This window comes from Eptatretus burgeri, chromosome 5 (assembly GCF_056783735.1).
Source record: "Eptatretus burgeri isolate ZD-2024b chromosome 5, Ebu_testis_v1, whole genome shotgun sequence".
In the NCBI taxonomy this organism is placed as follows: Eukaryota; Metazoa; Chordata; class Myxini; order Myxiniformes; family Myxinidae; genus Eptatretus; species Eptatretus burgeri.
The window spans coordinates 48,698,468-48,718,561 of NC_140965.1; the positions used below are offsets into that span (position 1 = coordinate 48,698,468).

The window sequence follows — 20,094 nt, forward strand, 5'->3', positions numbered from 1 at the left end:
GTCTCCTTGGGTTAACCTGAGGCGGTCCCTTCGGGTGGGTGCCTGGAATGTCCTATCCCAAAGAGAGGATGATCACCTGTCTCTGTTATCATCTGAGCTCAAGTGTTTGGACATCGGTATTGCAGCACTCTGAGGTTCGGAGACCGGATTGCGGTGAGATAATGGCGGGTGGTTACACCTACTATTTGTCTGGTCGCTCTGATGGTTACCATACTCAAGGAGTTGCTGTAGCTGTGTCCAATAAGCTGACCCCAGTGATAATTGAGGTAACACCGGTCAACGAGCGTATTATGAGACTAAGGATTCGTCACTCTTTGGGTGTCATTTCCCTGGTCTATGTAGATGCTCCGACTGAGGCGAGTGATCTCACCGTGAAGGACACATTCTACGCCACGCTCGAGTCTGTGGTTGATCAGTGCCCCAGACGAGATACACTTCTAGTCTTGGGGGATTTCAATGCATCGCCTGGAACTGATAGGGATGGTTATGAGACGTGTGTTCGTCCCAATGGGTCAGGAACTATGAATCAGAATAGCACTAAGTTCCTTGACTTTGCAAGAAGTCATGGACTTAGGGTGGCTGGTTCATGGTTTCAGCGCCCACAAGCTCATCGCTGTACTTGGTATTCCAACGCTGGCGGTGTGGCAAAGGAGATTGACCATGTCCTCGTTGACGGTCGCTGGAGGATGATCCAGAACTGCAGGGTCTACCGGAGTGCTCAGTTCCTCAATACTGACCACAGGCTTGTTGTAGCAACTCTAAAGCTGCACCTTAAATCCTGGAGAATGGTACCATCCCAGCCGAGGCTGGATGTTGGCAAGCTCAAGGATGAGAGAGTAGCTGAGGAGTTTGCGAACAGGCTGAGTGGACATTTGGGGTGTCTGGATGCTTTGGGGGGTCCTGAAGAGTTATGGATTACCTTCAAGACCACCGTCCTTGATGTTGCCGGTGGATGTCTTGGAACTCACCGCAGGGCAAAGAAGAATTTTGTCTCTCAAGGGACACTGGATACCATTGACCAGAGTCGCAGGGCCAGGCTGAATGGCAGAGCTGAACTGTTCAGGGAGCTGAGGCGTAAAACTGTACGTGCGCTAAGGGTGGACAACGAGGCCTATGTGCGAGGAATCTGTGAGGGGGTAGAGCATCACCTGTGGACAGGTGATTCTCGTCCCGCTTTCAGGGGATTTCGCGCATTGCAATCATCCAAGCCCATCCCTCGGAGCACTGCAGTTAGAGCAGAGAGTGGTAGGCTGTTAACAGAGGAGTCTGAAGTGAAGGCCCGCTGGGTCGGTTACTTTGAGCGGTTGTACCAGGCTGATCCCCCAGCTGTCGAGTTGGACGTCAATGGTGTTTCAATCCCTGTTGCTGACCCTCCAATCAATTGTGGTCCACCTTCGCTTGTGGAAACACGGGCTGCGGTGAACCGGTTGAAACAGGGTAAAGCTCCAGGGATCTGTGGCATCCATGCTGAACTTCTCAAGGCTGGTGGAAATGCTGCACTCGTGTCGTTGCATGCAGTTTTGTGCTCTGCCTGGAACACAGGCATCATCCCAACTGATTGGAAGAGGGGCCTTGTTGTCCCTCTCTGGAAAGGAAAGGGAAGGGTGATCGCCAAGACTGCAACAACTACCGAGGGGTGACGCTGCTCTCAGTGCCGGGCAAGGTCTTTGCTCGGATAATTCTTGATAGGGTTCGCCACCATCTGCTTGAGCAACAGCGTCCAGAGCAGTCAGGCTTTACACCAAAGAGGTCAACGATTGACCGTATCCTTGCCCTTCGTGTCCTCACCGAACGCAGATGAGTTTCGGCAGGGGCTGCTTGCAGCCTATGTTGATCTCTATAAAGCGTTTGATTCAGTGAATCGGGATGTCCTCTGGAGGATTCTTGGTCTTCGTGGGGTGCCACCAAAACTGATCGATCTGATGTCTGAACTCTACTCTAGTACTGAGAGTGCTGTGAAGTGTGGTGGTACCATCTCTGACTTATTTCCAGTTGTTACTGGAGTTCGTCAGGGGTGTATACTTGCCCCCACACTTTTCAGCACTTGTATGGACTGGATTTTAGGGAGGATGTCTGAAAGATCAAACGGCGGTGCATCATTTGGGAATGTCAAGATCTCGGACCTTGATTTCGCAGATGATGCAGTCATCTTTGCGGAGACTTTAGATATCCTTTTGGGGGCCCTCGAGTTGCTGAATGAGGAGTCGGAGCCGCTGGGATTACGGGTTTCTTGGGTCAAAACTAAGATCCAGGCTTTCGGTGACATCTTGGATGCTGCTGTCCTGTCTGTGCCTGTTTGTGGTGAGGATGTTGAGGTCGTGGAGAGATTCACTTACCTTGGCAGTGATATTCATGTCTCTGCTGGCTGCGAGTCAGAGGTCAATAGACGTCTGGGTCGGGCCTGGGGAGTCATGGATTCACTGGATCATGGGGTGTGGCGCTGCCGGTACCTGTGGGGGAGGACGAAAGTCCGAGTCTTCAGGTCCTTGGTACTTCCAGCCTTGCTCTATGGATGCGAGACTTGGACTCTGACCAAGGATCTGAGACGGAGACTTAATTCCTTTGGTACCAGGTCTCTTCGGAGAATCCTTGGCTATCGCTGGTTAGATTTTATGTCCAACGAGCGGTTGCTGAGAGAGACTCGGATGAGATTTGTTTACCTGCATGGTCCGTGAGCGTCAGTTGCGGCTGTATGGACATGTGGCTCATTTTCCTGACGCTGATCCTGCTCACCAGATTCTCTCAGCGAGGGAGTCTTGTGAGTGGAGGAGGCCAATGGCCCGACGACGTTCCTCGTGGTTGCAGCAGGTTGATCGGAATCTCAAGGAGATGGGGATGGGCCTGGCATCTGCCTGGGGGAAGGCCAGACGGAGGCCCCTGGAGTACCGGCGGAAAGTGGACGCAGCGACGCGCTGTTCTGGCATCTGCTCCCATACCTGACCTGACCTGGAAAACCTGAGAATAAGAGTAGTCTAGCGACCACCCAACAGACACGGGTGGTAACACAACCTCCGTCCACCTTCGGTAGTGGAGGTAAATATTTATTTTACCGTGCATGGTCACAGCATCACTTAGATCACTCGAGGCAGAAGTTTTAGATAACGGAAGAATGGGTTTTAAGTCGTTGAATCTTGTGTGCTGCCCTCTACACCAGTGCTTATCTAATGCGTGCAACTGTGCGTTTCTGCTACCTTCATAGTGAGGTTTAGACTGGAAAGTCAACAACAAGCATACTCATAATTCACCTGAGCCATCAGTTTGTTGTTATGAATATATCAGCATTATCTGAAGCATTGCTGATAACTAACAGATAGGCTCTCTCTGAAGCTGCAGGTTCTCCTTGCTTGGTTTCCTCTTTCCTTGCTGGATTAAGGAGAAAATCGGACAACAAATGAAATCCCATAGTTTTGTCTAATTTTGATGCACATGAGAAAATCAGTGGATTTGGGGGGGGGGGGGCAAGAAATGTTCTTTTTTTTTTAATTATTATTACGCTCGTGTAAATTTTTCCTTGAGCCCGAGCTATCCTCTTTGGAAACTGTAGTTTCACGAGATATTTGTGAAAAGGACTCTGCACAAAACTTCGTGTTTTGTTTTGAAGTTTTTATTTTTTGACGTTCATCTCAGTCCCAGGGAAGAGCTTGCACATAAATCACATGAAGGGCAAAGATGCTGGAAGACATGAATATACTTTTACATGAATTACAAGGTCATTATTGGATATGGCATTTCGATCTGGGTTTCCTGCACCACGAGCCAGGGATTTAAACGGGAACACTATCATTGGACATAAATATCCCTCGGATCATATTGAAACACTGAAAATTGTTTTTAAGATATTTCCCAGTGGCAACAAGTCCTCACTTATTCCACAGTGTATGATATCAAAGGTTTTCATCGCGAGTTTGAGACTTTCCCATCATTCATGAATGGTGTCTCTGACAATGAATCTGAGGGTCTCTATTACTTCATCAAACTCCACAAGTATCTTTTGTGGAAAGCATGGAAAAAGCTTTGTGGAGTTTTATTTATTTCTTTCTTTATTTTCTTTGCGTCATCTTTCTGCAAATAAGACCTCGGTTTCACCGGTCTGTTTATTTTTTTTTCCCCCTCTTCCTTGGCCTTGTCTCTTCTTTGGAGGCAGCAGCATTCAGCATGAAGGGAAATGAGGAAATTTGGATCATTTCATTAGCTTATAGCCACAGATACGAGTGCCGTACACAAACATTATTGCAAGAATGTGGAATGATTACAGGAGATTTTGAATATGCAATGTGGACATGACTCCTCGACTGCAAGTCAAATGCACACTAAATTTGGTGAGATTTTGTCTGTACAAAAAATCGTTTCATGTTATCGTTTATATAGATAGTGCAGCACAAGCGTCATCTGCCTTGGTGAATGAAATGAAATGTCTGCCATGTTGCTTCAGAAACCTACACGAGTTTGAGTAAGCCTGATAAATAGCTGGGAAGTCATATTGGATGACACTTCTGCTCTTTGGTAAATCACATTCTGCGTATTGATTCAAAAACAATGATTTGCTTTTATTAGCGAGCACTTGCCATGTATTTAGGAACTTAAGGGATGGCACCAAAATGCCTCTTTTGTTTTTTCCATCTATTGTTTTTTGTCTTATTTTTTTTTTCCACTCATATTTCTTCCTTCTCCTTTTGTTTTCTTATAACTATTTGTGTCCTTTTCTGACGACTGAAATCAAGGCGATACATATGAAGGCATTAGTTCGATGGTGTGTTGTGGAGTTGCACCATGGAGGAAAGCTGGCCTCCCACCTCTTCTAAATCTATCTGTTTTATGAAACTAATGTAAAATGAAATTGTCAAACCCTATTAAACCCTTAATTTCTGCCCGTCACACCTTGGTGAACATTAGAATATCAAGCCTCCACATATCCACAATCTTGACTTGAACCCTTGAGCAATATATTACATATACAGTGCAGTAGATGACATTCTCTTTACTGGACATATTACATAAGCCTGCTGATTGAAGTAACATGATGAAGCACATCAAAAACACTCGTTTTAAAACCATAAGGGCTCAATGAGGCCTTCAAGGACTCCACTTCTCTTTGGGCTTACTCTTGGTGCTGACTTGATAATTATAGTTTAATGGATAATAATCAACTTGAGGGCTGTTCATGTTATTTGTTGCACAAGCAGGGAGGTATAGAAATGGTAAAGAGAGAAATTAAATATTCCACTTGTTTGTGCAGTATATGTAATAAGTAGATGGTCTTTTAGAGGGTCTGTTGGCAAACGGACTCAGACATCCACAACTGGGTACGCATTAACTGTGGAATACGAGTGATAAAGTCATTCAAGGGTGAGTCTATGTTTGTGATTAGTGGGAAAAAGAAATCCTTTAGCTGGGAAATCAGATTTCACTCTTTACATTTGAAGGTAATTTGTATTAAAGAACTCATGATTATATATTCAGCCAAGCATCTTGGAATCACTCCATATACATGTACACCATTGGCTTTACAACCTAATGCCACAAGTGATCAGATTACAAAGTGTTATTTACATGCTTACAAATTTCAATTTGCATCATACGCTTTTCATTGCCAATCAGAGACCCACAAAAGCAAGATGGCTACCTCGACAAATGACTGGAAATTCCCTGAAGTTGCAGTCGTTGCTGCTAAAGTCATTGCTTCATTGGATTTTGGTGGTGACTTATTTTTTAAGTAACTCTTAACCATTGAGTGGAGAGGCTAAAACCTACTATATACAGTAGACTAGGCGTAAGTCGTCACCATCTGGACCGAGAAAAAAGTGACGACTTGCGCGTATGCGAACATTCATGATGACTGTGTGGTGAAGGATGAAGTCGCGCGTGGCCTGGACACATATGTGTGAGAGCCGGCTATTGTACCAAAAGGAAAACACAATCCTTGGGGCATAGGTGGGGGTGAGTTGGTGAGTTGGAAAGTGATCAAGCAAAGATGGAATTCATGAATCAGTTTGTCAAAAGTAAAGATAATGAACAACTCTAAGACAACTCCTATACCATCGGTGATGGTATGGTGACAAATTACATGACACACAGTCATCGTGGTGATTATTACCACTCAATGCATATGTGTAAGTGAGTGCGGTAATGTACAAAACAAGCCAATATAAAACCATGATCGGACTTCAACACTAAGCTCGATCGATCCTTTACTTCTTCGCGAAGTAATCCGTTATGTTTGACTGCCTCAAACTCTTGGGCATCTGGTGCACGAGAAAGGATTCAAACCGGTCATTGTATTCCATGATGTTGGCTGGGCAATCCTCCACCGAAAGACAGTATCGGCCGAATCGGCCGAAACCGAATATTTGGCTGAGCCGACATTTGCCGAAAACAGATGATGAGCGCGTCATCGACATCTTCAAAGGACACACATTTCACGCATTTCACACTTCCCACCGGCCTCACGATCTTCTCCACTTGTCCAAATATCTTGCCCTTATTCTTCAAGATATCGTTCAATGTCTGCCGTTTGATGTCCAACTTCTCAGCTATGTCTGTTTTCTTCATCAGTGGATTTGCCTCGCAAAACTGGATAATGTCGTATTTTTCTTGGTAGGTTTTAGTTGTAAGCTTACGCTTAGTCGCCATTGTCCTGCCTGCAGTGCGATCAACGTGTGTACGCAGTTATAAATAGCCTATCACTGGCGGTGTAAACCAATGAGCGAGCATCACGATTCCATGAAATCGGGATTCTCATGAGGCAGCAGTTCCGTGTGACGAGTTAGGAGTGGTAATTTACTTGAGTTTCCATTACGTGGGAACGGACAACATCTGACGACTTAGACGAAGTGACGACTTAGAGATGACGACTTACAGAGGGATGACCCTTTATTCAAAGGGATTTAACATGAGATAAATTCGGGACTTTTTGACGCTGCCGACTTAGGCGAAGTGACGAGTTACACGCTGCCGACTTACACCTAGTCTACTGTATATATATATATATATATATATATATATATATATATATATATATATATATATATATATATATATATATTAACATATCATGATATCTCAAGTTGTGGACGGATTTGAATGAAGCTTCACGTTTGGTGTATGACGAGGATGAATCTGTTCGATTTTGGTGAAGATCCAAATCCATTTTTTTTAATTTTTGTAAGTAATTCTTCACTATTGAGAGATATGACTGAAAACGATATGCACGAGAGCATGATGTTTCAAAAGTTGTGGATGAGTTGTGGCAAAACTTGGTGGATGAGTTTAGTCGGTGACAAGAACAAGCCAATTCGATTTTGATTCAGGTCTAGATGTAGATGCAGCCCATCAGTGGGATACAAAATGTAAAATATTCAGTCTGGCCGAGGTATGTGCTCCACCGAGTGCCATTCAAGTTATATATTGTTTTCATCTCTTTTTGAATGCACTTTTGATATCTCTCTACACCCTCAACGGAGGGCTCCGGTTGGTTGGAGAAACTTTTGACCAAAGTATTTCACGAACCAGGTTGCTGTTGTATCCCGATGGTTCGATCACACAATTCACACGGGACCAGACTTAACACAATTCATGCATTGCAGTTATGGCGACATCATCCAACATGGCGGAATCTCAATCCCTGACCAGACAGGTCACATGACCTGTGATCCACTGGTATATCATGTGACTGTGCAAACACAACAGTGGCCATGCCCGATGTTTGACTGGAGCTGCTTTAGGCAGGAATGTGTAATTTGTTCAGAGTGAAGGTACTCGCCGACTCTTTGTGAACCACACCTTGGGATCTTTAACTTCCACCAGCCTGTGACAGCACATGGGACACCCGGCTTTACGTCCATCCATAAGACAGTTCACTTTGTAATGCGACGTTTTGCATGTGAAGCACAAATCAGACAGTTTATAGTTATTTCAGGAATGGAATGCAGACTAGACGATTAAAAGGTAAGTTTGTTACCTTTGAACCATCCTGTAGCACTACATACCACTTTGTTTACCTCTACCCCATCAGCAACACCCACTCTGTAGAAGAATACTATGAAAAACAAGTTGTAGCATTTTCTTTTTGCACCACCTTTTATACACACCGCATATACACTGTGATTAGCCTTTCCTCTTGTGCCCAATTTATTTTATAGGTTAAAAATATTAAAGGATCGTATTCTCTCAAGATGTCTCTAAAGTCCTTCACATTGATAGACCGGCATGAGAGGAACATCCGAGCCTTTGGCTATTATTTAACTGTGTTGTGTTTGTTATGAGCCCAACATGGCATGTGGGACTACCAATTTGAGGTGGATCGAGTTGCATATTCAGAGGGTCATCTCACCATGAGAGAGGAAGCACGCCAAGCTCTCACGGTGACGGTCATTTGGTGAATATTCATTGTCTTGGGATGATAAAGCTTTCTTTGTAACCAAGACGGTCCAAGGCCTGTGCCACCATTTTAAGAGCTTCATAAATCCTCCGGATCTTTGGGCCCAGCGTTCCGGCAGAAATCTTGGATTGTTCTTGAGAGATATTTATGCTCGGGGCGTGCTTCGATTCATTAATTTCTTGCTGCTGTGATTTTACAATCACTTTAAAATAATTTAAATACTGGTGGGTGTATGATGGTCTATGGTGACTTCACATTCCTCTATATTTCTCCCACCTGGCCTCACTGAAGTTGTGTTTCTATCCCAATGGATTGTGGAAGTGATTCACACAGCTTGCTTGCTTCACTTCTTAATCACCTGTTTTATGACTGCGGTCTTGCTTTCACTGGTTCCTTGACCCTCTCTGTTTCTTCCCACCGTCTCCTTCCCTAAATGCTTGCTGATGTCACACAGCACTGGCGTAAACAGGTAAGTGAACCAAATGAGTTTGCGTGATGCAAAGAGCATTTCACTTGCATCGGGTTTCATAATGCCGACTAGCGTTCCACTGTGTGATCCACTTCAAGTTTTCAAATCTTTCTTTGACTTTTCTTGGGAAAAAAATCTCATTTGTTTCTCAAGGCCTTTGTAACATTGAAGTAGTTTTCAAGACTAATTTTGCTGCTGGGAACGCTGGGAACGAGTTGACGCTATACATAACAGGAGCATGTTGACATATTTTGCATGGTGTGACTTCTTCAAATGAGAATGAATAAATACCATCAGTTACATTTCAAAGGATTACGGCGTCACCTGGTTCAACATTGACCACGTGGTCGAGGTGTTCTTGTGGTGTGTTGTGATGCTTTCAATAATTAACCACTACTCACTAGGTCTAATGCTGGTTTTGCCAACAACTTGCATTTAAAGTTTCATGAACAATTCCGTGATTTAACTGGATTTCCTCCACTCTGTGTCCAGATTCAGAAACAAATCCAGGATTTATACGAGGATCTACGAGATGGGCACAACCTCATCTCTCTCCTTGAGGTGCTATCTGGTGAAAAGCTGGTAAGGGCATGTAATATGAGCTGTTTTAATTATTATTACCCAACATTCAGTGCAAACAATGATGGACGTTAAACCGACGTCCCGTCTGCCAGAATTGGTTTGTGGACATTAAAGATCCCACGATATCCTTCACGAAGCGAAGGCGAGCCATCACCGGCACACTGAACAAATTACAAACCAGCAGAGGGCATTGCTTCAGCGGCACAGCCAGGCCTGGTGTTGGCTTAGTGGTTAGGGTGGTGGCTTTGGGATCCTAGGATCCTGAGTTCAAGCCCCGTTGGCTGCTGAATTAATACACCAGAAGGTTGACTCAGCCTGTCATCCTTCCGAGGTCGGCAAAATGAGTACCAGTGTACTGGTAAGGGGGACACTGCATCAGTGGCATAGCCACGTCCCAACCAATGATGCAACCAGCAGCCATAGGCTGCACTCGATAGAAAGAGAGCGGCACTGCCATGCCCTCGGCCAATGATGCTCCACCCACAGCCTTGTGTTGCCTGTGAACAAAGAAGAAGTGCAAACAATTGGATATCTTTATTTGTGCTTATATGGGGACAGGAAGTATAATTATCATTGAACCTGTGCATATAACTCGAGGGGACATTTACATCTCATGCATGCAAGTGGGTTGGGAATAGATATAAAACAATAAAATTGAGAAAATGGAGTCTGTGAGTAAGAACAAGAGAAGGAAAAGAAGGAAGGGAATGTGTTAGGCATATTGGGAGGTTGGTGGTGGAGTGAGGTTGGGGATTGGAGGGGGAAAGGGAGGCAGGGGAGAGTTTAAATTCCACCAATTTTGCACACCTTGTATGTATATTGTTGTATCCTGGGAAAAGCAAATATGCCGAGTATTCCAGTCTTCTAAGCTGAGGAAACACGCACACACACAACTCAGACGTGGGGAAGCCATAACCAAAGTGCTTTATTGCACACGCTCCCCCCCCCTCCTGGTGACGTCATTCCCCAAACGTTCCAGTACACATCATATAAAACCCTCTGCCATATGTTGTATGTTAAGGACAAAATTCTACTTCAAATCTTGAAACTCACAAACAAACTTTTTTCTCTCTCTACCCATGAATGCTTTAAACGTAGCCTAGGGAAAAGGGAAGACTTCGATTCCATCGCCTGCAGAATGTGCAGATCGCACTGGACTATCTCCGTCATCGACAGGTGAACCTTTGCTGAAATCAGTTGTTGGGTAAATGTAGATTTTTTTTTAATGTTTCGTTTTAAGAGTAGCATTTCCTTTTTTTTCTGATTCTTTTGTTAGTTTTTATACTCTTGTGGAATATTCATTTAATGGTAAAATAGAAAACACTAGCCATGCCTATCCGTCACTGCGCTGATGGGTTTAGTCAAAAGACAGTATGTTCTACTTCACAAACAATGCATGTCTATCTGTGAGTCACATTGAGGATTAAAATTAAGTAAAACACCAAAAATTTGATCTTTTACAAACATGGAGTTGTCGTCGTCGTTACCTCGTGCACGCGAAACGAAAAGCAGAGTTGAGCAACAAATTTGTTCATGTCCGTCTGTCATCAGTTTATGATCGTCACTTTATGATTGAGGAACTGTTGTGTTTGTAACTCCTGGCCAGCCACAGTTATAAACCGGAGGTCGTTTAGTTCCACTCCGTAGTGCAGTACATGCGGAAGCAGGAGAAGTAAAGAAGAAGACTAAGAATCACAGCTTGACCTGTTACATCACCAAGTAGCCCATGATTCCAATAACACAAGAGTTGGGTCTACATTCAGTTCCACATCACAGGAACAACGTGATTTCAATTGAATGTTATATTTTGAACACGATTTGGAACGTGAATGAGAAAACGAACCTGCAGTTTCGCAGTACTTTGGTTCTGAATTCGTCCTGATTGTGCATACGCAGAGGAGTGAGATAAATTATTTTTTTAAATCCGTCTGCCTGTCTGGCAGTCAAACAAAATTGAAAATCATTCCGAACATGAAAGCCACTCTTTTTAACGACATCATAAAGGACATAAACAGCAGGCACGAATAACTCATGCAACGTGTTGGATAAGGTGGTGGCAAAGACACCTCGTAAAATGGCGGTAAACCCAGAATTAATTTTTTTGTTTACTTTTACAATCTTTATTTTATTTAAATTGAATTACATACTTGAACACTGTAGAAAACAAATCGCCTTCTTCTCATTTCCGAGAACCTCCAGTTTTTCAGGACTTAGACATGTTCTATGAGGTGGTATATAAGGGTGATGTACAAGCAGTGTCGGCCCCACGGGGGGCATTGGGGGGCAATGCCCACCCAGATTAGACTTTGTGCCCCCCCCCCCAGTCCAGATTGGCCAGCAGTACCCTACCCCACCATTATTTTAATATGTTTTACTGGTGTTAAACATATATGTTCTTTTTATGTTCTTTGTTATTATTATAAATATATACATTTTCAAAGTAATTAATAGTTTAATGAAAATGCAATAATAAATACAATAACAATAATGTCACCATCACCGTGGAGATGGTGACATTACATTAAAGACATTATAATGCTATAATTTTATTTGTTGTTGGTGCATAATTGTAGTAGCCTATACTTGTAGCCTTTTTCAAACTACTTTCACTGTGTTGTTTATTGTATAGGTGAGCATTTGCTTGCTATATATAGGGGTGTTGAAAAATAAAGTGCCCCCTTTGGAAAAATGAATGCCCCCTGCTGATTATAGCCTGGCACTGTGTACAAGACTGCTTCAACAGCGCTAAACTTCTGAATTTTTTTTTTTTAAACGATCTTTAAAATCATTATTTTATTGAAATTTAAGTATATACTTCAACACTGTGCGGGGCATTGTGTTCTGGGAACTCCGGTTGTTACCTTCGTCATGGCTCTGGTTGTTTGTTTGTTTGTTTGTTCCTTGCATGTACAATTTTGTATTTTTCTCTTGCATGAAGAAGTATTACTATATATAATTTTGTGTGTTCCTTCCTTGTCTGTAATACTTTATTCAAAAGGATTCCTGCTGTCGTACCGTTGGAACCACGACATAAAAGCTCCATGTCCTGCTTCTTCTTATTTTATTCTGAAAAGTTGGGCTTTTAAAATGGGCAATTTTATGAATACAACAGCCGTTTTTACAGCCATTTTTCCCTGATGTGCAGGGGTTAGCTTTTCTTGAGGCAATGTTTTATGGCCGGATGCCCTTCCTGACGCCAACCCTGGTCGCCTCTTACGACACACAGGGATATGGTACACCTATTCTAACCGGGGCATACACCGGGACCAGTACACTGGTACTCATTTTGCCGACCTCAGAAGGATGACAGGCGGAGTCGGCAATTTTATGAATAAAGGGACATAAACTTTATTCCAAGTAAATTGATTATATGCTTTCCATCTGAGTATTATACAACAGGAACCCTTTAGAATAAAGCATTATGGGCACTTTATAGCATGAAATTGTCCATAATAAACCATCGGGGGGGGGGGGGTGCTTTGCTTTTCGTAATAGAAGATATGCAGATACTATTAAGGTACAATGAAGCCGGATATTCCCTGATGTGAATGTTCATTATTCATTTCAGATCAAGTTGGTGAACATCCGGAATGATGACATTACTGATGGGAACCCGAAGCTCACCCTGGGCCTAATATGGACCATTATCCTTCACTTCCAGGTGCACTTATTCTTCTTTAATATGCTACAATTATTCCCGCGTTCTCGTGGGGTTGGCCGGGGGAAGTTGTTTGGACCCAGTCTTTCACAAATCGGCTTGCCAAGCCTACCATTCGACTAAGTAGTTACGGCATGAATTTGTAATTCGTTCATGGTGCGGGCGATAGCTCGCCTACTCTTCACGGAGGACACAGTGGGATCTTTAAAGTCCAGCAACTAATGCTGGCAGATGGGACGCCTGTTTAACGTCCATCAAAGGGACGGCACACAGATTGATGAATCGCCCTGTCTGTGAAACACCAGGATGGCAGATTATACCTGGGCCGAGAGGTGAGTGTGCATAACTCTTGGCCATCCCACCAGCCCTACTTGCAGGTGCACTGTTCCCTTAAAATCATTAAATCTTCTCCTTTTTTTTGTTTGTATTTTATGCTCTTTTTACATATTTTACATATATGTATAGGCCTGTGCTAACTTTCATCGTTGCTTTTTATAAATCAGAAATTAATAAATGTTCTGCGTTCTTTTTGAGGCACTTCATGCAGATGTGCTTAAATTTGCTTGGAGTTTGTTTTTTTTTGAGTGGTTGGAACACGACCTATTGAAGCATGCCTCACATTCTTTATGGCCTTCACAAAGCCTGCACTTTGGATCTGAAAACACATGTTTAAGCTTGTCAAAGTAGCTTTCATCAGCGGAATGTAACGGAGAGGGTGTGAGGGTGGACTCGAGCATGGGGGAGTGAGTGCAGGAAGAAGAGGAGGATGAGACAGGGTGGAGGAGGACAACGAATGGAGGAATTAAAAGGTGTACGTGTCCTGTAATGTCAGCAAGTCATTGTGGAATGTGAGAATATTTTCTGAACAAGGTGTGAATTTTCCACCTTATGAGGACTGTTTGCTCCACATATGAATGAATAGATGTGTCTGTACGCACAAGGACACGAGCTAAAACAAAAATTGCAATTTTTTTTTTTTTACTTTATTGGCTCTTATCCCCCATTATCTCTAATCCTCAGAACAGGCTTGTCTTTGTTCTTGCCTCATTCTTCTTTGAGTTTACTGGTAAACTATGTGACTCAACATGAGCCATTCCCAAAGGGTGTTTCCAACCTTTTCTAAATTAACATTTTGTTCAGACTTTGTCGACAGGGTGTGGATCAAAAGCTAACAGAACTGTCAGTACAGAAAGCTTCATGCTTATGCTATTAATCTCTCTTCATCGACTGCAAGTCAAACACCATGCCAGCCAAAAAGGTTGTGTAACCAATACGAACGTTAATCCATTCACTGACTTGAGGGGAGGTAAAGTAGTGTTTCAATGGATAGTTTTCCATCGAGGTTTCAAGTCTGTCAAGGAGAGTGCAAGATGGATGTGAATGTGATTGTACACATTTCATAAACCGACATGCCTGCTTAAACTGAACTGCTCGGGCGTGGTTGCTGGAAATGGCTAAAGGTGTAATGCTATGTTCTCACATGTAATTGACGCTTGGAGCTCCTACTTTGGTCTGAGTGTGCAGTTCGTTGGTGTGTGGCTAGTAGGTATGCAGGTAGTGGGTGGTACAGGTAGTTGGTGTGCAGTTAGTGGGTATGCAGTGAGTGAATGTGCTGTTAGTTGGTGTGCAGGGAGTGGATGTGCATGTAGTCGGTATGCACGTAGTGGATATGTATGTTGGTGGTGGATATGCTTGTAGTAGGTATGTAGGTAGTGCATATGTATGTAGGAAGTGGATATATATGTAGTAGGTATGTTGGAAGTGGATATGCTTGTAGGTATGTAGGTAGTGGATATGCTTATCATAGGTATGTAGGTAGTGGATATGCATGTAGTGGATATGTATGTAGTAGGTATGCAGGTAGTGGATATGCATGTAGTAGGTATGCAGGTAGTTGGTGTGCAGTTAGTGGGTATGCAGTGAGTGAATGTGCTGTTAGTTGGTGTGCAGGGAGTGGATATGTATGTAGGTAGTGGATATGCTTGTAGTAGGTATGCAGATAGTGGATATGCATGTAGTCGGTATGCAGGTAGTGGATATGTATGTAGGTCATGGATATGCTTGTAGTAGGTATGTAGATAGTGGATATGCATGCAGTAGATATGCAGGTAGTGGATATGTATGTTGGTATGTAGGTAGTGGATATGAGAGAGATATGCATATAGTAGGTATGCAGGTAGTGGATATGAGAGAGATATGCATGTTGTAGGTATGCAGGTAGTGGATATGAGAGAGATATGCAGGTAGTGAATATGTATGTAGGTAGTGGATATGCTTGTAGTAGGTATGCAGGTAGTGGATATGCTTGTAGTAGGTATGTAGATAGTGGATATGCTTGTAGTAGGTATGCAGATAGTGGATATGCATGCAGTAGATATGCAGGTAGTGGATATGTATGTTGGTATGCAGGTAGTAGATATGAGAGAGATATGCATATAGTAGGTATGCAGGTAGTGGATATGAGAGAGATATGCATGTTGTAGGTATGCAGGTAGTGGATATGAGAGAGATATGTATGTAGGTAGTGGATATGCTTGTAGTAGGTATGCAGGTAGTGGATATGCTTGTAGTAGGTATGCAGGTAGTGGATATGCTTGTAGTAGGTATGCAGGTAGTGGATATGCATGTAGTAGGTATGCAGGTAATGAAAATGCTTATAGTAGGTATGCAGGTAGTGGATATGCATGTAGTAGGTATGTAGATCGTGGGTGTGCAGTTAGTGGTACTGATGTGTTGTGTCATATTCCATGCTGATCTTTTGATAAAAGCCCCCTTCCCTCTCCCCTTGACCATTTTTTCTGTGAAAGGCAAGACTTGAATGTTGAAACAAATGCTGAGAGGTTGTGTAAGGATAGATAAACAGGGTCGGACTTTTTGTGTCGAAGCTATTTAAGGGGACCTATTTAAGGGGACCGAGATGCTATTTTACTAATTTAAAATCTAAGCGATATATTTGAGAGAAGTAGAGATTTCCCCCCCCCCCATTTTTTACATTATTTTATATTTTTATTTGATTTGTACTCGTCTTCTTTCAAATTCCTTTAGTTTTCTCACACTTTGTCATTGTTTAAAGAGTCCCTTATGTCTTTTGCTTTGAATACATGTTCTGCCAAGTACATACGGTAGTAATTTTGACCTTTCTGTCTTTAGCCTTTGTTCTGCTGAGTGTGTGTGCTGGTGAGTCAGTCATGGTGGACAGAAGGTCTGTTTATGGAACAAGTCCGTGGATTGTGAATGATGGTGAATCAGTGCCTCTTGTGAACTTTGTGGCAGGAATTCATGGAGGATGGCAAAAGTTTTTGTACGAAGGAATTTATTACGAAGGGGTGGGGTGAGGGGGGGGGGTCATATTTGACCTGCACTTTTGCTTGTATTGTTTAAGCTTGTAAGCAAATTACAAACAATACTTCTGGTAGTTTTCAAGGTATTATCTTGTTTTGGATACACACTTATCCCATTGCGGCGTAAACTTGCATGAAGCTTTGGTTTAGCATTATTTAGGACGGGAAGGTATAGTTAGTGCAAGACATCATTCATAACAATTTCATTCATCAAAAACCTCGAGGTGCACATATATATATATATATATATATATATATATATATATATATATATATATATATATATATATATATATATATATATATATATATATATATATTGGAGCAAGTGAATGATGTGGAAAAAAAAGTTTTTTTACACCCATATCCTGGCATCTTCTTCCATTGGGAGGAAGGGTGGGGAGGAGAGAGTGCAATTGGAATTATCCGAGCTATATAATCACAATTATATATTTATATATATATATATATATATATATATATATATATATATATATATATATATATATATATATATAATAAGCTACACAATGGATTATATATGCACACGAGCAGTACGCATGTTTTTGCTTCATATACGTAACTCTGGTTAATTCTATATTTTGAGAGTGATCAAAGCAGTGGTCTGTTGCCTACACACCGCCTAAATATAGCGATTTGTCAGAAGACCGTGTTGCTCCCGTAAGGTGGGTACTCTGCTATGGTATTAATAATCACAAAGATAACAACGTGCCTCCTCCGCACCCCAGAAGCTCCCCTCGGGAGCGGAGTGCTTCCAGTGTACCTAACCAAATTATCAATTATCAAGCAGTCATGAACCCACATAACAGTGCAGCCAATCATCTTTAAATTTCAACAATCTTTTACAGAAATTTCATTATGATTCATCACTCTATACCCTCCTGTTTTCTCACTTGCCATAGTCTTGATTCCAAGCACATGCAGGAAACGCATGATCACAGGTACAGCCTTGGTTACTAACACGACAAAAAAAAATTCCCTCAAAAATTGTTAAACCACCCCCGTGAATCTGTTTTTAACTCAAAATTCGAAGTCAAATTTAAACTTCCCTCGTGCAGTATTTGAAGGATTTTATCTCTTCTCATTGATGCATGGACCTACTATTATTGCTGCGTCTATGCCATATTTACCACATTGATCGGCAACATTCGATCACGGGTTAAAACATCACAATAGTAACAGCATCAAGATAACACTGAGATTATGTATGAAATCGACCTCCTTGTGGGTCTTTAGATCTCAAGACCATATCATGTGTAGGTAGGTGTTTGACCAGACTTGGTGGTGTTATGGTTGGAGTGTCTGGGAGTTCGGTGGTTCAAACCCCAAAGAGTATCATGGCACGTCCTACTAACCTTGCTTGACGCTAAGCATTTATAAAGGATAGAGCATGGACAAACAACCCGAGGTTGGCAATCATAGTGCAAGCCTTGATGGGCTGAATAGCTTCCTCCTGTGTTTAAGTTCCTTGTAATGGAACATGTATGGATGATATCTATATATACCTCGTCCCCTTGCTGGTACAGTAATGACCAGAGAGTGAAGGATTGTGATGAGCTTTGAATCCTTATTTTGAGGTCATATGTAATCTCTCTCAATCTACAAATCATCTTCCATGCTCGGATCACAGCTTACCAGCTCACGATAAGCGAGTGAGAATCCATTCACACATGATGACACGTGAGTCCTGTTTGAACGGATGTTTAATGCACGGCCCTCGCTGTGCACCACACAGCTTGTCCATCACGTATGACCCGTGCCACTTTCGACGTGCACATGTATCAGTGTCACGGCCATGTTTAAACCAAGCACAATCTTTTGGAATCGTTTTTCACAGAGCTCTGACACAAGTGTTCTTCATCATTCTGTGGAATCACGAAGGGAAGGTGATGCTTAGCCGTTTCAAGACTATAACCCAAAGGCTATATGAGAGAATTGTTAAGAAGATCCCAAATTTTTACGAATTGCGTTCGTAATTGCATGTGAAGACAAAGTCACAATGGCAGCGTACTTTGCTCCTCAGTTACAAAAAGCCTCTCTGTCAGGGATTACGAACGCAGGAACAAAACGGTCTGAAATTCTTGAGTTCAGACAATACTAAAAGCAAGGTTGGCGTGAGCTACAGGAGGGCGTTTTGAAAATATTTTGGTTTCAGGCATCGAGCTTTATATGTTCAAGGCAAGCCGAGACACCTTTATGTTGAAATCGCTCTCCTTCCACCAGACTGCCCGCTGGCGACACATACCTATATCTCGACTCGAGCTTTTCCGTTAGCACTTTGCTTCTATTCCTCAAGCAAATTTGTCGGTGTCTTTCACTTTCTTTCTCAGCATGTGGTAGTCCTGAATCCTTCATCCGCTCTGTCTACAAACTCTCACCCACATCTGTTTTCTATGCTGTCTAAGTTGTCTGTGTCTTTGGATCAGACTTCACTGCAATGCTTTATAAAAAAAATATTAATTATTAGACGAGTCTTTTAAAAACGATAAATGTATAAACAGGCGAGCATTGGGTGGCTTGGACACCGACTCTGGTTTTTCAAGCACGTGTCTTCCCGTTATTGTCTCTTTTGTACATCTGAAATGGGATCTGCAACTAGCGGGCAAGGCCATTATGAATGGGTGGAGATCAGAATTTGTACGGAAATCTAACCGCAGACAAAGACTTGTTCCGGCACGAGGAATGTGGGAAAGTAAGAGCCTCGAGAAAGTGCTACCACTGTTTGCATTCACTGCCTTCCATAGCAGATGAGTTGTGTACTGTAAGATTTCTAGTTATTGTTCGGTTTCAAAAGGTTAAAGAACGATGGTGATGAAGTTATTCTGGTGACGTAGTTGCTTTTTATCATAGCTTATTTCTTTCTTGTTCCTGGAGGATTTGTAATCTTCACAATGGGCAACACGTGCAGCTGTGTGCAACATCGCTCATGGCACATTGGTGGACCACATGCAAGCAGTCTCGCTCCAGTGACCCCTCCAGCATCTTACCGTCGACTGCCTTTGCTGTCTTGGACGTCTCAGAAGACTGCACTTTCAACAGGAAGAGCATCACCAGATGGCAGCGAAGAGCCAAATGTCCTTGTGCAATGGTCTGGAATATTAGGAGGAAGCAGGAAGACGTATGATGAGGAAAGCCCTGGAGGGGCTTCCACAGCCACCTCAAGCTTTCCTGCAAATTCTTCATCGGCATCGTCATCGGGAGTTCGCTGGGAAGGAGATGTGGAATCGGCTGATGATGGCAATGGGATAACCCCATCATCGGAGATTCCACGTTTTGCTCAGACGGACCAAAAGCTGAAAGTGATTAGGAAGAGAAAGAATAGGCAGAGAAGTACTATGAAGCAAAATGAGGAAGAGTTCAGTGAAATTCGTTATCGGCCAAGTAGTAGCTGGCTGCACCCGATTCGCATCTTTCCATCGCAGAAACGTGAGGATGTAGGGTCTTCTGTCTCAGAATGCCTTGAATTTTTGAGTGCAGGTCAAGACTATCCACAGTCGGTACTTTCTGTTGTTCCACAACCCCATGCCATCACAATTCTTACATCTGTAAGTTCAGCACAGTCGTCATTCAATCTTTCTTCTTCACCAGAGGGACAGAGTGATGGTGTGAGTGTCAAAAACGTTTTCAGTGGAGCTCTTACGAGTCG

At 42.7% G+C, this 20,094-nt stretch overlaps 1 protein-coding gene across 8 annotated transcripts in view; it reads left to right on the top strand.

Moving 5' to 3' along the window:
* The window catches only part of PLEC (plectin), a 202,636-nt gene that overhangs the window by 114,919 nt on the left and 67,623 nt on the right, over positions 1 to 20,094 (top strand). For 4 of the 8 annotated variants that reach the window (XM_085881784.1, XM_085881787.1, XM_085881780.1 and 1 more), the window contains exons 3-6: positions 8,832 to 8,846; positions 9,339 to 9,428; positions 10,527 to 10,604; positions 12,997 to 13,089. In XM_085881784.1, coding sequence (XP_085737910.1) covers positions 8,832 to 8,846; positions 9,339 to 9,428; positions 10,527 to 10,604; positions 12,997 to 13,089 — 276 coding nt within the window. The remainder of the gene's footprint in view (positions 1 to 8,831; positions 8,847 to 9,338; positions 9,429 to 10,526; positions 10,605 to 12,996; positions 13,090 to 20,094) is intronic. The other 4 variants (XM_085881786.1, XM_085881788.1, XM_085881781.1 and 1 more) reach the window with 1 other exon arrangement.